The 18613-nt window shown below is 41.7% G+C and overlaps 1 protein-coding gene across 2 annotated transcripts; it reads right to left on the bottom strand.

The window, feature by feature from the left end:
* Positions 1–280: 280 nt before the first annotated feature.
* Positions 281–16818, bottom strand: LOC121535045 (nuclear receptor subfamily 2 group F member 6-like). 2 transcript variants are annotated; one of them, XM_045206242.1, is made up of 5 exons: positions 16032–16818; positions 14495–15258; positions 8617–8711; positions 6096–6674; positions 281–1335 (listed from the first exon to the last, which is right to left on the bottom strand). In XM_045206242.1, exons 2-5 carry the CDS (start codon positions 14761–14763, stop codon positions 1061–1063), a joined length of 1218 nt encoding a protein of 405 aa, XP_045062177.1. In that variant the 5' UTR covers positions 14764–15258; positions 16032–16818; the 3' UTR covers positions 281–1060. The 2 variants fall into 2 exon arrangements, with proteins under 2 accessions (XP_045062177.1, XP_045062178.1); XM_045206243.1 differs by having other exon boundaries at positions 6096–6671.
* Between the last annotated feature and the right edge of the window lie 1795 nt (positions 16819–18613).

Raw genomic sequence — 18613 nt, 5'->3', positions numbered from 1 at the left:
GTCGATAGTATTGTGTTGTCTTGTGAGGTATCAATCCATATTTGTGTAACTGTGGTGTTTTAAAAGTTGCCCAGTACAACAAGTAAGAGCCCTATGAGAGATAGGTGGAAACAGTTATTGAGTCCTTCTGTAAGTCTCTCCACTTTATCTGCTTGGCTGATCTACTAGTTCAAATGTCAAATCTATAACCTCTTTAAAGCTAGAATCATTAATTGAAACAATAACAAAGCGGGTACCCTGCCTCTGTTTTGGTAAAAAGCTGAGGGATAGGCCTGGAGATACTGTATGTATGTTTTAACAATGTAGTTTTAATGATGTTTTGAGGCTATACAGTGTTTGTTTACATTTACATGTTTTACAAACAAGCTCATATTTTGGGCTCTGGTGTTGAACTAAGCTCATGAGGCATTTATAAGTTATATTCTTGCAGAATAAATGGGTATATATATCATTAATTTATAAGTCCAAAAATGGATGTAGCAAGTAAGGATTCTAGCTTTAAGGACAATTCAGTTTTGAGTTAAATTTCTGTGGACGATGAAGATTTGGGTGACATGTCTTGTCCCAGTTCCATTTCAGCCACTAGCACCTTCTCCTTTCCTCTTACCACTTTTGTGTTTGCATATATGAAGCTTTTCTACCAGAATTCTCCAGAATTTCACCAAGTGTGATCTCTGTCTTGGTTTGAAACCCAACCAAAGGTCTGATGTAGTTGTCAAAAGTCTTTGCACCAAAGGCAATGAGATGTGGAAAATGAGGCATGGTTTCAGTGACCTCTATTGGCGGGACATTAATGTGTGTATGTAAGTCACTATGGCATGCGGATGGCATGGCTGACTTGGGTTGCCATAATGGTGCACAATAGGTGTGTTGGCACCAGTGTGCTGGCAATAGACCCAGCTGGCACTAGGCTGGTATGGAGAGCTCAGTTCATGGAGGCAGTACAACATGTATGATGTCCAGCTGGCGCTAGCATTGGATCACACAGATGGATCCTGATGAGTCAGAGGAACCTGTGGTCCTTGTCGTCACTGCCCAGACGGAGACTTCCTTTTGGGGGTTACTGTCCAGGGACGTAAGGCCAGCTGATGGAGCTTCCGGAGAGCTGCATGTCACGGATGAGCGTCTCGATGGGCGTCTTGCCCACCAGACGCATGAAGAAGAGCTGGGAGATGAGGTTGGCGGGCACCGCGCGGAGGGCGGGCAGGCGGAGGAGCAGGCGGCCGAAGCGCTGGGGCTGACCGGGGTACTGCATCCGCTCGTACTCTGTCAGAGCCACCTGGGCCTTCTCCTGCAGAGACTCCACGTGGGCCGGGTCTGTCAGGCCACAGGCATCTGAGAGGGAAGAAGGGAGGAAGAGATAGTTGAGGTGAGGACAAAGTGGGAGGGAGCAGTACTTAACTGAGACGGGACCCTAAATAAAGATGAACGGTTGCTTTCAGTTTGCACCAACAAGAAAAAGATTGTATCCGACAACTAAAAAGGTTAGGTTGTACCGCTTCTGTTTTCCCGTTTTGTACACATTGTATCATTTCTATCTTTTGTTTGGGTATTTTTGATTTGGGTAATTCAAAATTGTTTTATTTACATGTCAAAATGTTATGCTCTCAGGGTAAGTGTGCAGTGCAGACCTTTCAATTACAATGTTGACTACCACAGTTTTTCTCATCTCGTCCTTGAGCACACACATTTTATTTTTAAACGGGACACCCAATTCAACTTGTCAACTAATCATCAAGCCCTCAATGAGTTGAATCAGGTGTTTTAGTTCGGGACTACAATAAAATGTGTGCTGTTGGGTTACTCGGTTGCAACACTCACTACCGAGTTCCAAACTGCCTCTGGAAGCAACATCAGCACAAGAACTGTTTGTCGGGAGCTTCATGAAATGGGTTTCCATGGCCGAGCAGCCACACACAAGCCTAAGATCACCATGCGCAATGCCAAGCGTCGGCTGGAGTGGTGTAAAGCTCGCCGCCATTGGACTCTGGAGCAGTGGAAACGCGTTCTCTGGAGTGATAAATCACGCTTCACCATCTGACAGTCCGACGGACAAATCTGAGTTTGGCGGATGCCAGGAAAACGCTACCTGCCCCAATGCATAGTGCCAACTGTAAAGTTTGTTGGAGGAATAATTGTCTGGGGCTGTTATTCATGGTTCAGGTTAGGCCCCTTATTTCCAGTGAAGGAAAATGTTAACGCTACAGAATACAATGACATTCTAGACGATTCTGTGCTTCCAACTTTGTGGCAACAGTTTGGGGAAGGCCCTTTCCTGTTTCAGCATGACAATGCCCCCGTGCACAAAGCAAGGTCCATATAGAAATGGTTTGTCGAGATCGGTGTGGAAGAACTTCACTGGCCTGCACAGAGCCCTGACCTCAACCCCATTGAACACCTTTGGGATGAATTGGAACGCCGACTGCGAGCAAGGCATAATCGCCCAGCATCAGTGCCCGACCTCACTAATGATCATGGCTGAATGGAAGCAAGTCCCCGCAGCAATGTTCCAACATCTAGTGTAAAGCCTTCCCAGAAGAGTGGAGGCTGTTATAGCAGCGAAGGGGGGACCAACTCCATATTAATGCCCATGATTTTGGAATGAGATGTTCGACGAGCAGGTGTCCACATACTTTTGGTCATGTAGTGCATATGTTAAAGTCTCAGCATGTTAGTCAAAAGTCCCAGCATGCAAGTAAATAGTTTGAATATGTAAGTATGCACAGTAGTCAAAAGTCTCAAAATGTAGCAGGTCGACATACAGTGGGGAGAACAAGTATTTGATACACTGCCGATTTTGCAGGTTTTCCTACTTACAAAGCATGTAGAGGTCTGTAATTTTTATCATAGGTACACTTCAACTGTGAGAGATGGAATCTAAAACAAAAATCCAGAAAATCACATTGTATGATTTTTAAGTAATTAATTTGCATTTTATTGCATGACAAAAGTATTTGATACATCAGAAAAGCAGAACTTAATATTTGGTACAGAAACCTTTGTTTGCAATTACAGAGATCATACGTTTCCTGTAGGTCTTGACCAGGTTTGCACACACTGCAGCAGGGATTTTGGCCCACTCCTCCATACAGACCTTCTCCAGATCCTTCAGGTTTCGGGGCTGTTGCTGGGCAATACGGACTTTCAGCTCCCTCCAAAGATTTTCTATTGGGTTCAGGTGTCCAGGACCTTGAGATGCTTCTTACGGAGCCACTCCTTAGTTGCCCTGGCTGTGTGTTTCGGTCGTTGTCATGCTGGAAGACCCAGCCACGACCCATCTTCAATGCTCTTACTGAGGGAAGGAGGTTGTTGGCCAAGATCTCGCGATACATGGCCCCATCCATCCTCCCCTCAATACGGTGCAGTCATCCTGTCCCCTTTGCAGAAAAGCATCCCCAAAGAATGATGTTTCCACCTCCATGCTTCACGGTTGGGATGGTGTTCTTGGGGTTGTACTCATCCTTCTTCTTCCTCCAAACACGGCGAGTGGAGTTTAGACCAAAAAGCTCTATTTTTGTCTCATCAGACCACATGACCTTCTCCCATTCCTCCTCTGGATCATCCAGATGGTCATTGGCAAACTTCAGATGGGCCTGGACATGCGCTGGCTTGAGCAGGGGGACCTTGCATACGCTGCAGGATTTTAATCCATGACGGCGTAGTGTGTTACTAATGGTTTTCTTTGAGACTGTGGTCCCAGCTCTCTTCAGGTCATTGATCAGGTCCTGCCGTGTAGTTCTGGGCTGATCCCTCACCTTCCTCATGATCATTGACACCCCACGAGGTGAGATCTTGCATGGAGCCCCAGACCGAGGGTGATTGACCGTCATCTTGAACTTCTTCCATTTTCTAATAATTGCGCCAACAGTTGTTGCCTTCTCACCAAGCTGCTTGCCTATTGTCCTGTAGCCCATCCCAGCCTTGTGCAGGTCTACAATTTTTTCCCTGATGTCCTTACACAGCTCTCTGGTCTTGGCCATTGTGGAGAGGTTGGAGTCTGTTTGATTGAGTGTGTGGACAGGTGTCTTTTATACAGGTAACAAGTTCAAACAGGTGCAGTTAATACAGGTAATGAGTGGGGAACAGGAGGGCTTCTTAAAGAAAAACTAACAGGTCTGTGAGAGCCGGAATTCTTACTGGTTGGTAGGGAAAAAAAGTATTTAGTCAGCCACCAATTGTGCAAGTTCTCCCACTTAAAAAGATGAGAGAGGCCTGTAATTTTCATCATAGGTACACGTCAACTATGACAGACAAATTGAGGGAAAAAAATCAAGAAAATCACATTGTAGGATTTTTTATGAATTTATTTGCAAATTATGGTGGAAAATAAGTATTTGGTCACCTACAAACAAGCACAATTTCTGGCTCTCACAGACCTGTAACTTCTTCTTTAAGAGGCTCCTCTGTCCTCCACTCGTCACCTGTATTAATGGCACCTGTTTGAACTTGTTATCAGTATAAAAGACACCTGTCCACAACCTCAAACAGTCACACTCCAAACTCCACTATGGCCAAGACCAAAGAGCTGTCAAAGGACACCAGAAACAAAATTGTAGACCTGCACCAGGCTGGGAAGACTGAATCTGCAATAGGTAAGCAGCTTGGTTTGAAGAAATCAACTGTGGGAGCAATTATTAGGAAATGGAAGACATACAAGACCACTGATAATCTCCCTCGATCTGGGGCTCCATGTAAGATCTCACCCCGTGGGGGTCAAAATGATCACAAGAACGGTGAGCAAAAATCCCAGAACCACACGGGGGGACCTAGTGAATGACCTGCAGAGAGCTGGGACCAAAGTAACAAAGCCTACCATCAGTAACACACTACGCCGCCAGGGACCCAAATCCTGCAGTGCCAGACGTGTCCCCCTGCTTAAGCCAGTACATGTCCAGGCCCGTCTGAAGTTTGCTAGAGTGCATTTGGATGATCCAGAAGAGGATTGGGAGAATGTCATATGGTCAGATGAAACCAAAATAGAACTTTTTGGTAAAAACTAAACTCGTCGTGTTTGGAGGACAAAGAATGCTGAGTTGCATCCAAAGAACACCATACCTACTGTGAAGCATGGGGGTGGAAACATCATGCTTTGGGGCTGTTTTTCTGCAAAGGGACCAGGACGACTGATCCGTGTAAAGGAAAGAATGAATGGGGCCATGTATCGTGAGATTTTGAGTGAAAACCTCCTTCCATCAGCAAGGGCATTGAAGATGAAACGTGGCTGGGTCTTTCAGCATGACAATGACCCCAAACACACCGCCCGGGCAACGAAGGAGTGGCTTCGTAAGAAGCATTTCAAGGTCCTGGAGTGGCCTAGCCAGTCTCCAGATCTCAACCCCATAGAAAATCTTTGGAGGGAGTTGAAAGTCCGTGTTGCCCAGCGACAGCCCCAAAACATCACTGCTCTAGAGGAGATCTGCATGGAGGAATGGGCCAAAATACCAGCAACAGTGTGTGAAAACCTTGTGAAGACTTACAGAAAACGTTTGACCTGTGTCATTGCCAACAAAGGGTATATAACATAGTATTGAGAAACTTTTGTTATTGACCAAATACTTATTTTCCACCATAATTTGCAAATAAGTTCATAAAAAATCCTACAATGTGATTTTCTGGAAATTCTTTTCTCATTTTGTCTGTCATAGTTGACGTGTACCTATGATGAAAATTACAGGCCTCTCTCATCTTTTTAAGTGGGAGAACTTGCACAATTGGTGGCTGACTAAATACTTTTTTTCCCCACTGTATGTCATGCAATAAAATGCAAATTAATTACTTAAAAATCATACAATGTGATTTTCTGGATTTTAGATTCCGTCTCTCACAGTTGAAGTGTACCTATGATAAAAATTACAGACCTCTACATGCTTTGTAAGTAGGAAAACCTGCAAAATCGGCAGTGTATCAAATACTTGTTCTCCCCACTGTATAGGTCAAAAAGTCTAACATGCATGCCAAAAAGTCTCAGAATGTAGGTTGAAAAGTCTGACATGCATGCCAAAAAGTATCAGCATGTCAAAACAAATCTCAACAGACTCAGTCATCTAAATCCACATACAGTACAAGGTGGGAATAAAATAAAACAGACATCTCACCTGGCGAGAAGAGGGCGATGGCCTTAAGGCAGCTGTACTCGGCAGAGTCCACCTGGAGCCGGCTCAGCTTTTCCACCTGGTTCTGGAACACCCTCACCTGGTCCATGAAGGACACCACCCGCTCGGCCGACATGGGCGAGGAATGGAAGCCCGCCGCGGCCAGCAGTGGGGCCATGTGGAGGGGCAGGGCGGACTGGGCTGCGTTCAGGATGAACAACTCGCTCCAGCTCAACCTGAGGAGAGCCACCTGCTCTGACACAGGCAGCTCTGGGAAGTAGGGGATGTTCCTGGCCCACTCAATGGTGCTGAAGAGCAGCCTAGCTGCCAGCTCGCAGATGTTGTCAATGCCCATGACGGCCCCTCCCGCGCCGGTGGCCTGGCCCTGTTGGTTGTACTGGTGGCCGTAGCGGCTGCTGGGGTAGGGCTCGGCACGCAGCAGCTGGGAGATGAGCTCTGACACAGGCTGCCCACCATTGTTGTTGTAGAAATCGGCCCCTCCTATGCCACTACCGCCACCTACTGGGGTGCCCGTGGGGCTGAGGCCGGAGTGTGATGGGGGGATACGTCCGCGCTGAACTGCTGGGGTGGGGATGGGGCCACAAAGGGGGGTTGGGGTGGAGTTAAGAAGGGGCAGGGAAATGGGGAGGACGGAAGGGATTAGGATTTGGGGTGAAAAGTAGGGAGGGCAGGGGGGGAGAAGTTGAAAATGATTTGGGTATGCTCTCTCGCAGTAGGAGGTTTGGCAGATTAACAACAGACGGTCTTGACCAGATAAGGACCATCTAATTCCAGATTAAAGTGGGCACAATGGGGAGCAGACAGATTCCTCAATAAAAGAGGGCGAAACGGAGGACACGCATTCTTCGAGAATCCTCCAACTGAAGGTTATCTCGAAGAATAAAACAAAGACAGCAAGCAGAATTATCCATTACAATTTCATTTCCTCTGATTAATTCTCCTCTGGAGTTCATTTTTTACTGTGTAAAGATTTGTATTACCAAAAGTGGGATAAAATATGACATTATGGCTTTTGTTTTCAGATTGATTGCTCTCAGAAAGAAAATGAAATGATTTTGCTTCTTTGTAAGGATGAAATAGAGCGTGGCTATATCAAATACTGCTATAATGCTCCCAACCATAGTTAACGTATTAAGCCATTGAGTGAGTCATTTAACCTTGAGGGGGAAAGGGAAATTCAACTCTAATATGCAGATAACGGAAGGCAGAGTCATCGATATTAGACTGAAGAGGCAGCATTTAGAGTTGCATTCCTCTACATTTTCTGCAACAGCTCAATTAAATCATTGTGGGCTATATCGTTCTGAGCTTCAAGCTACAGACCCTTTACCTTAGGCTACAATAATGCTTCATATCAATGGCATAGGGATACTGTATTTTACTTAGGGCTTCATTAGGCTAAAGTATAAGATGACATACAACCAGGGTAACGGTGGAACTATCACCACTTCCAAACAGATGGAATGTTATATATATTCAAATGACTATGGAAAAACAACCAACCACTGCATATACTGGGTTACATAACTTGGGGCTATAGTTACAGTTGAGATACAGACAGTGATCTGTGTGAATGACTGGTGCTCAGGGGCGCAGGTGGCTTGCTCCTGTATATCTCTCACTCACTCTCTCACTCACTCACTCTCTCACTCACTCACTCACTCACTCACTCACTCACTCACTCACTCACTCACACAGGCACTAGATTAAATGACAAAGTGCATTGCATCGAGACTGCACGCATGGCAAGCTTAGCTATGATAGGGCCAGGGTAGTTATATGTGACATGCACTATGGCCCACATGAAAAAATACTATAGTATTCACTGTAGGGTTTTTGCAGACTAAAGTCTGCAAAACCACTACAGTGGATCCTGTAATATTTACAGTTAACTATAGTATAGAAACTGTAGTATATACTATAGTAATTAATGTAGTGTTTTTGCAGATTGTAGTATTTACTGTAGTGTTTTTACAGAAATTAATGTAGGTTTTACTATAGTGTGTTTGTTTTCTTATCTTTGACATAGAAGTGGATGCTTTCTCCTTGAGCACAAATTGTGGTATGGGTGAAGGGAATGGGCAAGGTATATGCAAATTAAATACTGTAGTATTTAATTTAGTTTTTTATATATATTGTTTTTGCGGACTGTAGTGTTTGTGCGGACATTACTGTAGTATTTACTACAGTGTTTTTGCGGGGGATAATACTGTAGTATTTACTATAGTATTCTACAGTATACTAGAACATTCTATAGGTAGTACTACACATGATCGAGGGATAATACTTCTATAATAAACTGTAGTATTGTTTCATGTGGGTGACCATGTAATGGTAAAAAAAAATAACTTTGAAATAAACTTGTTTTTTTAGGGCAGAAATCTACACTGTCTCTTCTTGCCTGGAGTTCATGTATCTTAAGTCAACATAAACATATTCTGCATGAATTTACACAGAAACCTATATATGCAGGTGTTCTATTGTATGTGGACAGGAAAAGTACCTTCTTTGCGCATTCCTACTCGAAAGCACTTCTCCAGGCGACAGTACTGGCACTGGTTACGGTGATGTTGGTCAATCTGGCACTCTCGATTCGACCTGAAATATAAGATCAAAACATGTCATCACTGCTATGCCATCCACAAATGATAAGGACATTTAGCTTAGCTGACACTTACAACAGCTACATAACCCTTGGCAGAAATCTATAGTAGCATATACAGTATGTGTACCATCACTTTAATGGAGGAAGGTCACTTCAATGTGATATAAAACATTCCCAGGCAGTTGTGAGTTACCAGACCATATCTAAATGATTGCATAACATTAATAGAGGGTAGCTGTAAAAAGCTGAAGCATAAAACACGATGTGATTCAAAATAAGCTTCTATTTAAATATATTATAGCTATAAGCTGGTTTACAGAACCAGGTTATATAAGTGCACGGCCAATTCTCTACTTTTAAATTAACACTGAAAAGTGTGCTGATGCTGTTAAACTTTGTCAGTGTTAAGGAATTAACACGTTTAGTGTTATGCAGTAACACCTCATATAGTATTTTTAACACTAGGAAGTGTATATAGTTTGTACCAATGGTGTTACACAAAAACACCTCATATAGTATTTTTAACCATTACGCAAAGAGATCAGTATCTCTTAACAAGGTCACTCATGTTGGATTAAGGACATTACAATAATATCTACACATGTTTAATGCCACATGCTCTTATGTTAGCAACTTGTGCAACACTTCCACTCATGAGTGGCCAAAAACAACGAATTGAAAGCCACGCCCCCAATATAATTTCCCAGTGTGCCTTGCCTTGTCGAGTGAATTATAAAGTTATCACGCGTCACCATATTTGTTGGTGACAGAGACATGGTTGTTGAATTCGTTCATTTTCAGTCCTATGATCCTATGGACAGCAAACTCTTACAATACATAAATATATCATAAGGCCTTACTTTGATTGCCAAGTTTGAACCTAACACAGCGGTGTAAGGAACCTTCTGGTTTACAGGCCACATCAGACATGCAAGCCACATTATGCTGGCTTTCAAAGTGATGTGTAATTCCTATTGGAATCCAACCAGAGTTAGGATATCCAACATTTGGAGAAGAAAAATCACCAGCAACCTGCGTTCACAATGACTGTCAGGGTTAGGAACATTGTGAGGAGACTACCTAAACCATTTAAACTGGAACAACCATTTCAGTAACAGGTGCAATAAATCTAACTAACTGATTGGATTAGTTTATAAAAATGTATGTTATATATCTTTGTGTAGCATAAGACTAATCAATCAATCGAAAACACAAATATAACATGCAAAAACACAAATATAAGAAAATATCCTAAAAATGGGTAACGCTTCATTTTAAGGGGTCCTTATTACAATGTAATTACATATGTAATTACACTGTAAAAAGTATTGTAACTAATTGTAATAATTCATAGTTACACCGTAATAACTTCATATAACTGGTGGTAACAGGGATGTAACAACGAATGCTTGTTACCATGCTTGTTACAAATGTTTATGTTTCCGATAGCATCCCAACACACCATATTTCAGCCTGCACAAACCATGTGATAAGCGTAAATCAATTGAAAACCAACCACCTCATTGACACAACTCTGCAATAAAGATCTGGAGTCTGATGCCCAGACCCAATGGCAAAAACAGGTTCACAAACGGTTCACATAAAAACAAACTTTACATTGTTAAATAATTTAACGGTGCATTTGACAATGTGTCAATTACTTTAACTATATTTTATTTTAATTTTTACACATTCATAAAAAGCTATGGTTAAAATTGTGAGATAGTAATTCGTGCTTGCCAAATTGTAAGCCTATAGATGGGTTAGCTGACAACATCACAAAAACGATGTGCGCGCTTCCATGTGGCAGAAGTCAGCGTGTTGTTGTGATTCTGTATGGCCAGTGTTAGCAAGAATGACAAGAAACTGCCATGTGGGGAATCGGTAGTGGCTCGTTTCATCTTGTTCTGGATACCATATCTTGTTTTGAGGTGTTTGACTGATTTCATGTCAATGCTAATATGGCTCAAATTCGCTAGCGAGCTAACCAACAACTGTAACAATGTATTTGAGCGACAACAAGTGCTCATTTTGCTAATATATTTATGTTTTCAAAAACATTAGACAAAATATAGCTTACATGTTGTCAACAACCTAAGCCAACTATCTGTTTTGCCCCATAGTTACTCATGCGTCAGTTTTGTTGCTAAACAACCAACCCATCTATTAAGCTTGGTTGAATAAGGGTTTATAAATGCACTTAAAATTGTCATAAAACAAACTATTATTCCATCATGTAACCTTGCAAAGGTTTCACTGTTGAGGAACACTCTCAGTTTGGATGAGATGCATTGGTGCAATTATTTATTTATCCCAGGAATTAAGGCGTCATGTCAAGTTCTGTCCAGAGGGGTCGAGAAGAAGGTCAGTGTGCAAAATCCATACATGAAAGATTGCCGCGAAAGAAACAAAGTGTTGTTGGTGAAAAATGTCAACACAGGAGAGAGTAAGTAGGTTTTCCATGCAATTTGTTTTGCTTTTTTGGATACATGAATTCTGCTGGACGATTTAGCATAGGTTACAAGTTAGCTAGCATTTGCTAGCTAGCTAGCCTGGTGTTAGCAAACGTTAGCTGTCGTTTTTTTTGTTGGACCTACCAACTAGGCTAGCTAGCAGAATTCTGCCTGTTTTGATTTTTTAAAATGTCTGAATAAAAAAATAAAAAGAACAAAAAAACAACAAAAAAACGCTAGCTAGCTAGTAACCATCTACATAATATACTTTCCATGCAATCTCTTGAGTTTTTTGGGATTAGCTAGCACTCTAGCTAGCTAGATAGTTTTTTTTTAACCTTGACTAGCTAGCTACCTACCTAAAGCTGGCAAATATGCTATGGTCGCTACTCACTAGCCAACGCTAGCTGGCTCGATGGTCTATCTTCCCTGAACCTTGTTCTCAGGGTGTCCGTACCCCAAGGGTATTACGTGAGACATACTTGTGTCAACACAAGCACTATTATTGCTAGCTGGATAACACAACAACTAGCAAGACCTAGCTAGCTATATGCCTAAAGTATAGAAATCATGATGATGATAACTAGTGGCAATGTATAGTGTCTATGCTAAATTGTCATACATTCTTCTTCTCTACCACATATTCCCACAAGTCTCAGACTCCAGGATGCTTACAAGAAACAAACGGATGAAGACAGTCAGACAGAATTGTCGAATTCCATTGTTACTTGTAATGTTAAAAAGGTCAGAGAAAGACACTCCCCTTTTCTAAATTAGCTAGCTATCTAGGCTACTCACCATACAATAGGATACAGATTTGATTCACCACTTAAATAGTTATGTTTATGTTATTGAGTGAGCCTATATATCTTTGTTTAATCAAATTAATCAAATTACTAATCTAACGATAAAATCCTTATTATTTTGAAAGAAATGTAAGATCTTTTTTCATGTTTCAATAAAGTTTACTAAAGTAGAAGCTCTTTTGTTTGTAGGTATTTTCACTTGGTAATGAGTAATAAGTAATTATATAGAAATTGCTCATAGGTAACTATAAAGTTACACTTCACTTTAAATAGCTACATTCTGTGTAAGAACTATCGACAACCTTGTACTTATGCAGATATTACAGATATGCACTCTGTTGTATTAGTGTGTTTATTTTCTCACTTGGATGGCGCTTTCAGAAGCTGATGATTAGATTGCTAGAATGGGTAACGTACTTTGTAGGTACACAATAATTACAAGTAAGTACACGTCAAGATACACTTCATTTTAACTAGCAAAATCCTGTGTAACACCAAGTAATTACATTGTACTTATGCAGATTTTACATGTACTCTGTGACGTACTTGTGGGTTTATATTCTTACTTGGATGGCAAGGAGGTTCAGGTTGTCATAATGGGTAACATACACATTAATTATAAGTTATTTTTTTTATTATCATCTGGGATGACACCAGCATGGTAGACCCCAGTCAGTGAGATTGACCTATATCTGTTATTGTAAACTCAACCATGTTAACCCAGATGGTACACTTTTTGGGGGCAAGTGCTAGCAACAACATTGAGTAGAGATTTAGAAGAGTGCGCATTCACAGGTAGGTAATTAAAGCCTTTTATCTACCTGCAGTAGAGCATGCTGGGAAATCTGATAATGATGGATGTGGTTTTGATGGGAATGTTTTACTCTCCGCATAGTAAAACTGACACAATCACACTCAACACTGGTTGTTAACACCAACACTGGGGTTATTTTACACCACTGAGTGTTATTTTCACTCTTACAGAGTTAATTTAACTTCTGAATTAACACTAGAAATGTTACACTGAAAGATCAACACTAGGTAACACTGGCCAATTTGCTGTGTATATACTGTATGACCCAATCACTGTCTTTCCTTAAATGATCCATGGCATTAATATTGTATCATGCTCATGGATCTTTCATATGGGCAGAGTGGCTGATGTAAGGATGACTAAATTGCATTGGGGAAGAAATTCAATCATCTGACTTCGAGGCCAGTTTTGTACAAGAAAATGTATGAATTTGTATGATATCTTCTGGCAGATGGGGGAAAAAAAAGTAAATCAATAAATGGCACACCGCAAAACAGCACAGTACATTACAAAATATCGCAATATAGAGCTGAACAATACCATTAAATGCAATATAGGTTTATATTCAACCCTCAATTGTTGCATATTGTTTTCTACTAATAATATTGACAATCAAGACATCTGCCAATAAACAATGATGGTGTGTCATACAATGTTTAATTCAGCTGTTCTCTTCAGAGACCTTTCATATCATGAAAGGCTCTCAATTAAAGGAAAATACCACTCAAAAACGGTATTTTGGTATTTGATTCATTAGTTCAACGTTGATACAGTCCTAAAATGTTTTGCATGTCAGCAATCAAGTTTTCAAGATATAGAACTTTCAAAATATGATGCAAAACGCATCATACTGTGACACTTTCTGTATTTTGAAAGTTCTATATCTTGAAAACTTTGATTGCTGACATGCCAAAAATGTTGGGACTGTGTCAACAGTCTAATGAAACAGACAGACTAATGAAACAAAGTCCAAAAATTGTTTTTGAGGGATATTTTCCTTTAAGTGAGGGATGACACAAATCCGGTATGCACACTGCTGTGGGAAATTGTAACAGCTCTGCACAGTGAACAATGTTTTAATGCAAGACTCATTCTAGCTATTTGCATCCATTTGCTTTGTACAGATGGGATATCCATAACAGACAAACTAAGGGATCAGAAATAAAGGATCAGTGACATAGCTATTCATATGAATTACCCAGGTGTATGTTACAGTTTGGTTGAGGAAAAGGTGCATTTTCCCCTTACAATGTAAATTGCTTTGAGCACTTTAAAGATGCACTATGCAGAAATCACTCCGCCATTTCCTGGTTGCTAAAATTCTAATAGGTAGCCTAATTTCAGTTTATGTGACAAAACAAGCAAGTATAGTGTAGATAATCATTGTACCATCTAAACTGTTGTGAAATATATTTTCCATAACCAAAAATATTGTATTTTCAGCTGCTTGAAGCTGGTGTACAAAACAGAAATTAAAACACTCAAAAATTAAACTTAAGAACGGGAAGCATAGAAATAGGGCACATAGAACAGATCTACCACTTCTTATACTTGCTTTCAATGAGAATGACAGATCTATAACACACATTTCTATGTGAATTTGGTCGGGTCGGCCAAAAAGTTACATGTGCAGCTCTATTATAATTATCAATCCACTTTGAGAATCCATAATTACATCATCACAATTATCCATTAAGTCTCACCTGCAGGTATAGTTGAGGTTGCGGCGGATGCTCCTCTTGAAGAAGCTCTTGCAGCCCTCGCAGGTGAACACACCGTAGTGCTTCCCACTGGACTTGTCCCCACACACCACACAGTCCACCACACATGCCTTGTCCTCGTCCCCGGCCTCCATGTCGCTGCCCCCTGCCTGGGGCGAACCGTCCTCCTCCTCTCCCCTCAGATAGCCCTTCTCCCCCAGCCCATTAGTGCCCCCATTGGGATCTCCCCAGCCCCCACTCACCATGGCCATTGTTTGGTTAGCAGACCACAGAAGGAATGGGAGACAGCCAAAGCTTTTGGTTGCTGCTGTCTAAACTTTCTGACTTTCTTTTGTGCTCCGCTGTTCAGAGTTTAATATTTGAAGGTTCTCTGTCTTCTCATTTAATAATTTGTTTGGCTTTTTGGTTCTCAAATTGTGTCGGAACATAAAATAGTCTGTTTGAAAAATACCCACACCCTCTTTTAATGTATAGAAGAGTATAAATGGTGTAGAATGTTTGTCCCCCCAAAAAAAAAAAACAATAGAGCTGTTTTGTCTCCTCCCCTTTCACTATGACCTGGAAATAGTTAAGCCTTTCACTTTAGAAACTTTTGTTTTGCATGCCTGTGGCTTCCAATGCCCCCTGTTTTTCTTTCTCCTTTTTCAATTATTCACTCTTTTTGTGTGTTTTTTCCTTTGGTCCATGTCCTCCGACGGTTGTCTTATAGAAGTCGAATGGTTAACACTTCAGCCAAGAAACAGAACCTTTCACAGGAAACAATGAATCAAACACAAATTTTCGGACGGACCAAAACACATCCCATTCACTAGCTCTCGAAAACCCTTATTATCCTTAGGGTTTTCACCGGTTAGCTTCGCACACGGTTGGCTGCGTGTGAACGACAATTCCGACACTGTGTTTTAACGTGAAGAAACGTCAATAATCATCACTTGCGAAGCGGTTTTCGAAACATATACTGATATGCCCCTTATCTTTAATATCAGCAAGAAAGAATCTTTCAAATAAAAAAGATTCGTTTTGCACAGATCCATATGCTATGTGTGCCTCCAGTTGACAAACTACACTTCCTCCCCAGTTATGCTTGCACACAGGTGTTCAGAGCACGCTAGTCCTTATGTTTCCACAATCTTACTGCAAGCCATGCGTTTTAAAGTTCAGAACGAGCGCCGAAGCTCTTAACAAAACTCCCCGGAACAGAATATACTTTTGTCGATAAGCGCTAAAGGTAGTTAGTGTCTAGAATGGGTTACGCATTCACTAGCACTTTGCACATGACTAGAGATGGAAATTCTCTCTCACTGCCTTCTTTCTTTGGCAAGAATAATGGCTGAAAAAGGACCTCGCTAGTCCTTAGCACATGCCTGGAGACGAAGCAGTGGCCACCCCTCATAAAACAGTCATGTCGTTTACCTTCCTTATAGTGTTAATGTAGAGTCCTAGTCCTTCTGCCTTTCTGGAATATATTACTTATATCCTGGCATTATAAATAAATAATACAAAAGCCTTGTATGCTTACCTTTGGAAGTACATTCATATAAAATGTCAATGTCTTGTTTTTGCTAGATCACTCTTACAGCCACGGAGGGAGTGAGGGTACAGACAGAGCGAGGCAAGAGACGGGTTTTCCAGCAATCCTCTGAGCACCAACAACATTCTGGTTGACAAAGAGCTCTTCCAGGTCACCATTAGCAAAACAACTTGATGTTTTTCACGGCTCACTGTGTGCCAATATCATCAAGGCACACAAATAACTACTATTAAGTCTCAACTGTGGCTACATCTACCCCCTCTGTTTAACTAAATCAACCAGTCTCTCTGGCTCTCTTCAAAATGATCTTCAGCTCAAGGAAGTGCCCTCTCTTCCTTGTTTGTTGTTGCAGAGGGCTAGGCTTTAGCAATATCCTTTGTGGTAGTGGCTAGACCAGTTTCTGATTCAGCCGCTCCAAAAATAGAGAGCACAGATGAGGTAGAAATCCAAAAAGCCTCCTTTCCATGCCTCAGAAGCCAGTGGAGCTACTCTAAGCGCATACTCCAGTCTTTTGTCAGTTCTTTCCCACCGAGCACTAATGACTTGTGGCCTAGCCCTGTGCTCAGTCCGTGTAGGTGCTTCCCGTGGCTGAGGCAAGGGGGAAGGGACAGGGCTTTCTCTTCTCCCTTTGGCTCCAGAGTCCACAAATTGAATTAAAATGTAAAAAGGCTAGGCTCTAGACAGACTGGCTGTTGCAAGCCACCCCACAGACCATCCTCTCTCTCTGTGTCTGTGTGTTTGTCCTTCTCCCTCAGTTTTCCTCAGCATGTGTGTGTGTGTGAGAGAGAGAGAGAGAGAGAGCAGAGCAAGAGAACAAGCAAGGGGGAGTTAGAGAGAGAGGGAGTGGGGAGGGGGTCATCTGTGAGCTCAGGGATTTGACACTGCTATTCAATCCCTGCGGTTGCCATGGCACCAGCTGCCTTATATGGACATTGGAGTCAAAGAGCAGATAGTGTGCTGTGGGGCTGCCGCACACACACAGAAAAAATAATGTGGAGGTTCGCTCTCCTTGGAGAGAGGCATGACCCCAAGGCCTCAATCTAAGCACACGGCCAGAGTTACCGCCGACCATGCCAAACAACTCTAAGCCCTCCGACAAATAAACAAGACACCTCTTAGCATGGCTCTGTATCTGCTCCCATCACATTGGCTGGGCTTTTTATGGCAAAATGTCAAGCTACTTGTTTATTTACTCTGTTCCCACAGGCAGGTTATGCAATAGGCTACATTAAATCTTTACATTTCAAAGCTGAATCCCCCCTGAAAATGTTGATAACAAAACACAGATTCCTCAACAAACTTTGACTTCAGTAATATGAAGTAGGCCTACAAATGTTTTCTCTGTGTAATGTATTAACCCTGCAAATTATTGCTTGCACTTTGATCTTAGCTCCTGGCCCATGAATAGACAGCTTAAGACCCATCTCATTGTGCAACAACAAAAAAACGCCACATTTTGGTCATCGCCATTTCACAAAGGTTCTCTGTCCCCTTGCTCCCTTGCTCTGTGAAGGACATGGTGATTTGTGTCTGAGGTTAGCCCCAAAGGTCACACTGACTTTCACCCCCCTGCCTCGCTAAACCCAGGGTCATCCTAGATAAAGAAACAAGGGCAGGAGAGAAGAAAAACAATCCTGGCTAAGAGTGCAGAGAAACATGTCATGGATCTGATCAGACATATTACTATGATAATAATATAATATAATATGCCATTTAGCAGACGCTTTTATATGATGGTATTTGAACTGAGAGAAAAGTTTATATTTTACTGTTACAGAAAGACGTTTTCAAGTACCTAAAAAAGTGTCACCAACATAACTTTTTTCCTTGTTTAGATCCAGATAACATGGATAATTCCAAGAAATCCCTGAACCCAAAACCTTCCCCCTGGCGTGTGTGTGTGTGTGTGTGTGTGTGTGTGTGTGTGTCACTGGGACAGTGTAGTATTGTCCTGGCCATTGTGTGGCTAATGGATCATCAGAGGTGTGTTAAGCTGAATGAAAGTCACTTTAATTAAGCCTGTGTGTCTGTTGATTGTCACATCTATTGTTGGTCAAGATTAGCCTCCCCAAATAATGGCTCCTTGTGAATGTGTGTGGAAGTGAATGTGTGTGGGAGTGTGTGTGGAGGGGGATGGGGGCGCCGAAGATATAATAATAATAATAATAATAATATGCCAATTAGCAGACGCTTTTATCCAAAGCGACTTACAGTCATGTGTGCATACATTTTTACGTATGGGTGGTCCCGGGGATCGAACCCACTACCCTGGCATTACAAGCGCCATGCTCTACCAATTGAGCTACAAAGGACCACTATTAAAAGTGTTGACCTTCCTTTTCTTCCACAACATTTTCAAGATCCATTATTACGACCAATCCTTTTGGGATGAGCTACATGAATTGCGTCATGAAATAACAATAATTTCTTATAATCCGACATAACCGTTATATTAGCAAAAGCCTGTTAAAACCACTACTCCTTGCTTCAACCTCCACAGCAGCAGTTTGTCAAGGCAAGGTACTACTAACAGCCTGCTACCATAGCAAGGGCTTGGTACATTCCTAAGA

This window comes from Coregonus clupeaformis, chromosome 21, assembly GCF_020615455.1.
Source record: "Coregonus clupeaformis isolate EN_2021a chromosome 21, ASM2061545v1, whole genome shotgun sequence".
Taxonomy (NCBI): domain Eukaryota; kingdom Metazoa; phylum Chordata; class Actinopteri; order Salmoniformes; family Salmonidae; genus Coregonus; species Coregonus clupeaformis.
Note: the sequence above shows the minus strand (reverse complement) of the source record. Positions and strands in the feature narration are given on the sequence as shown.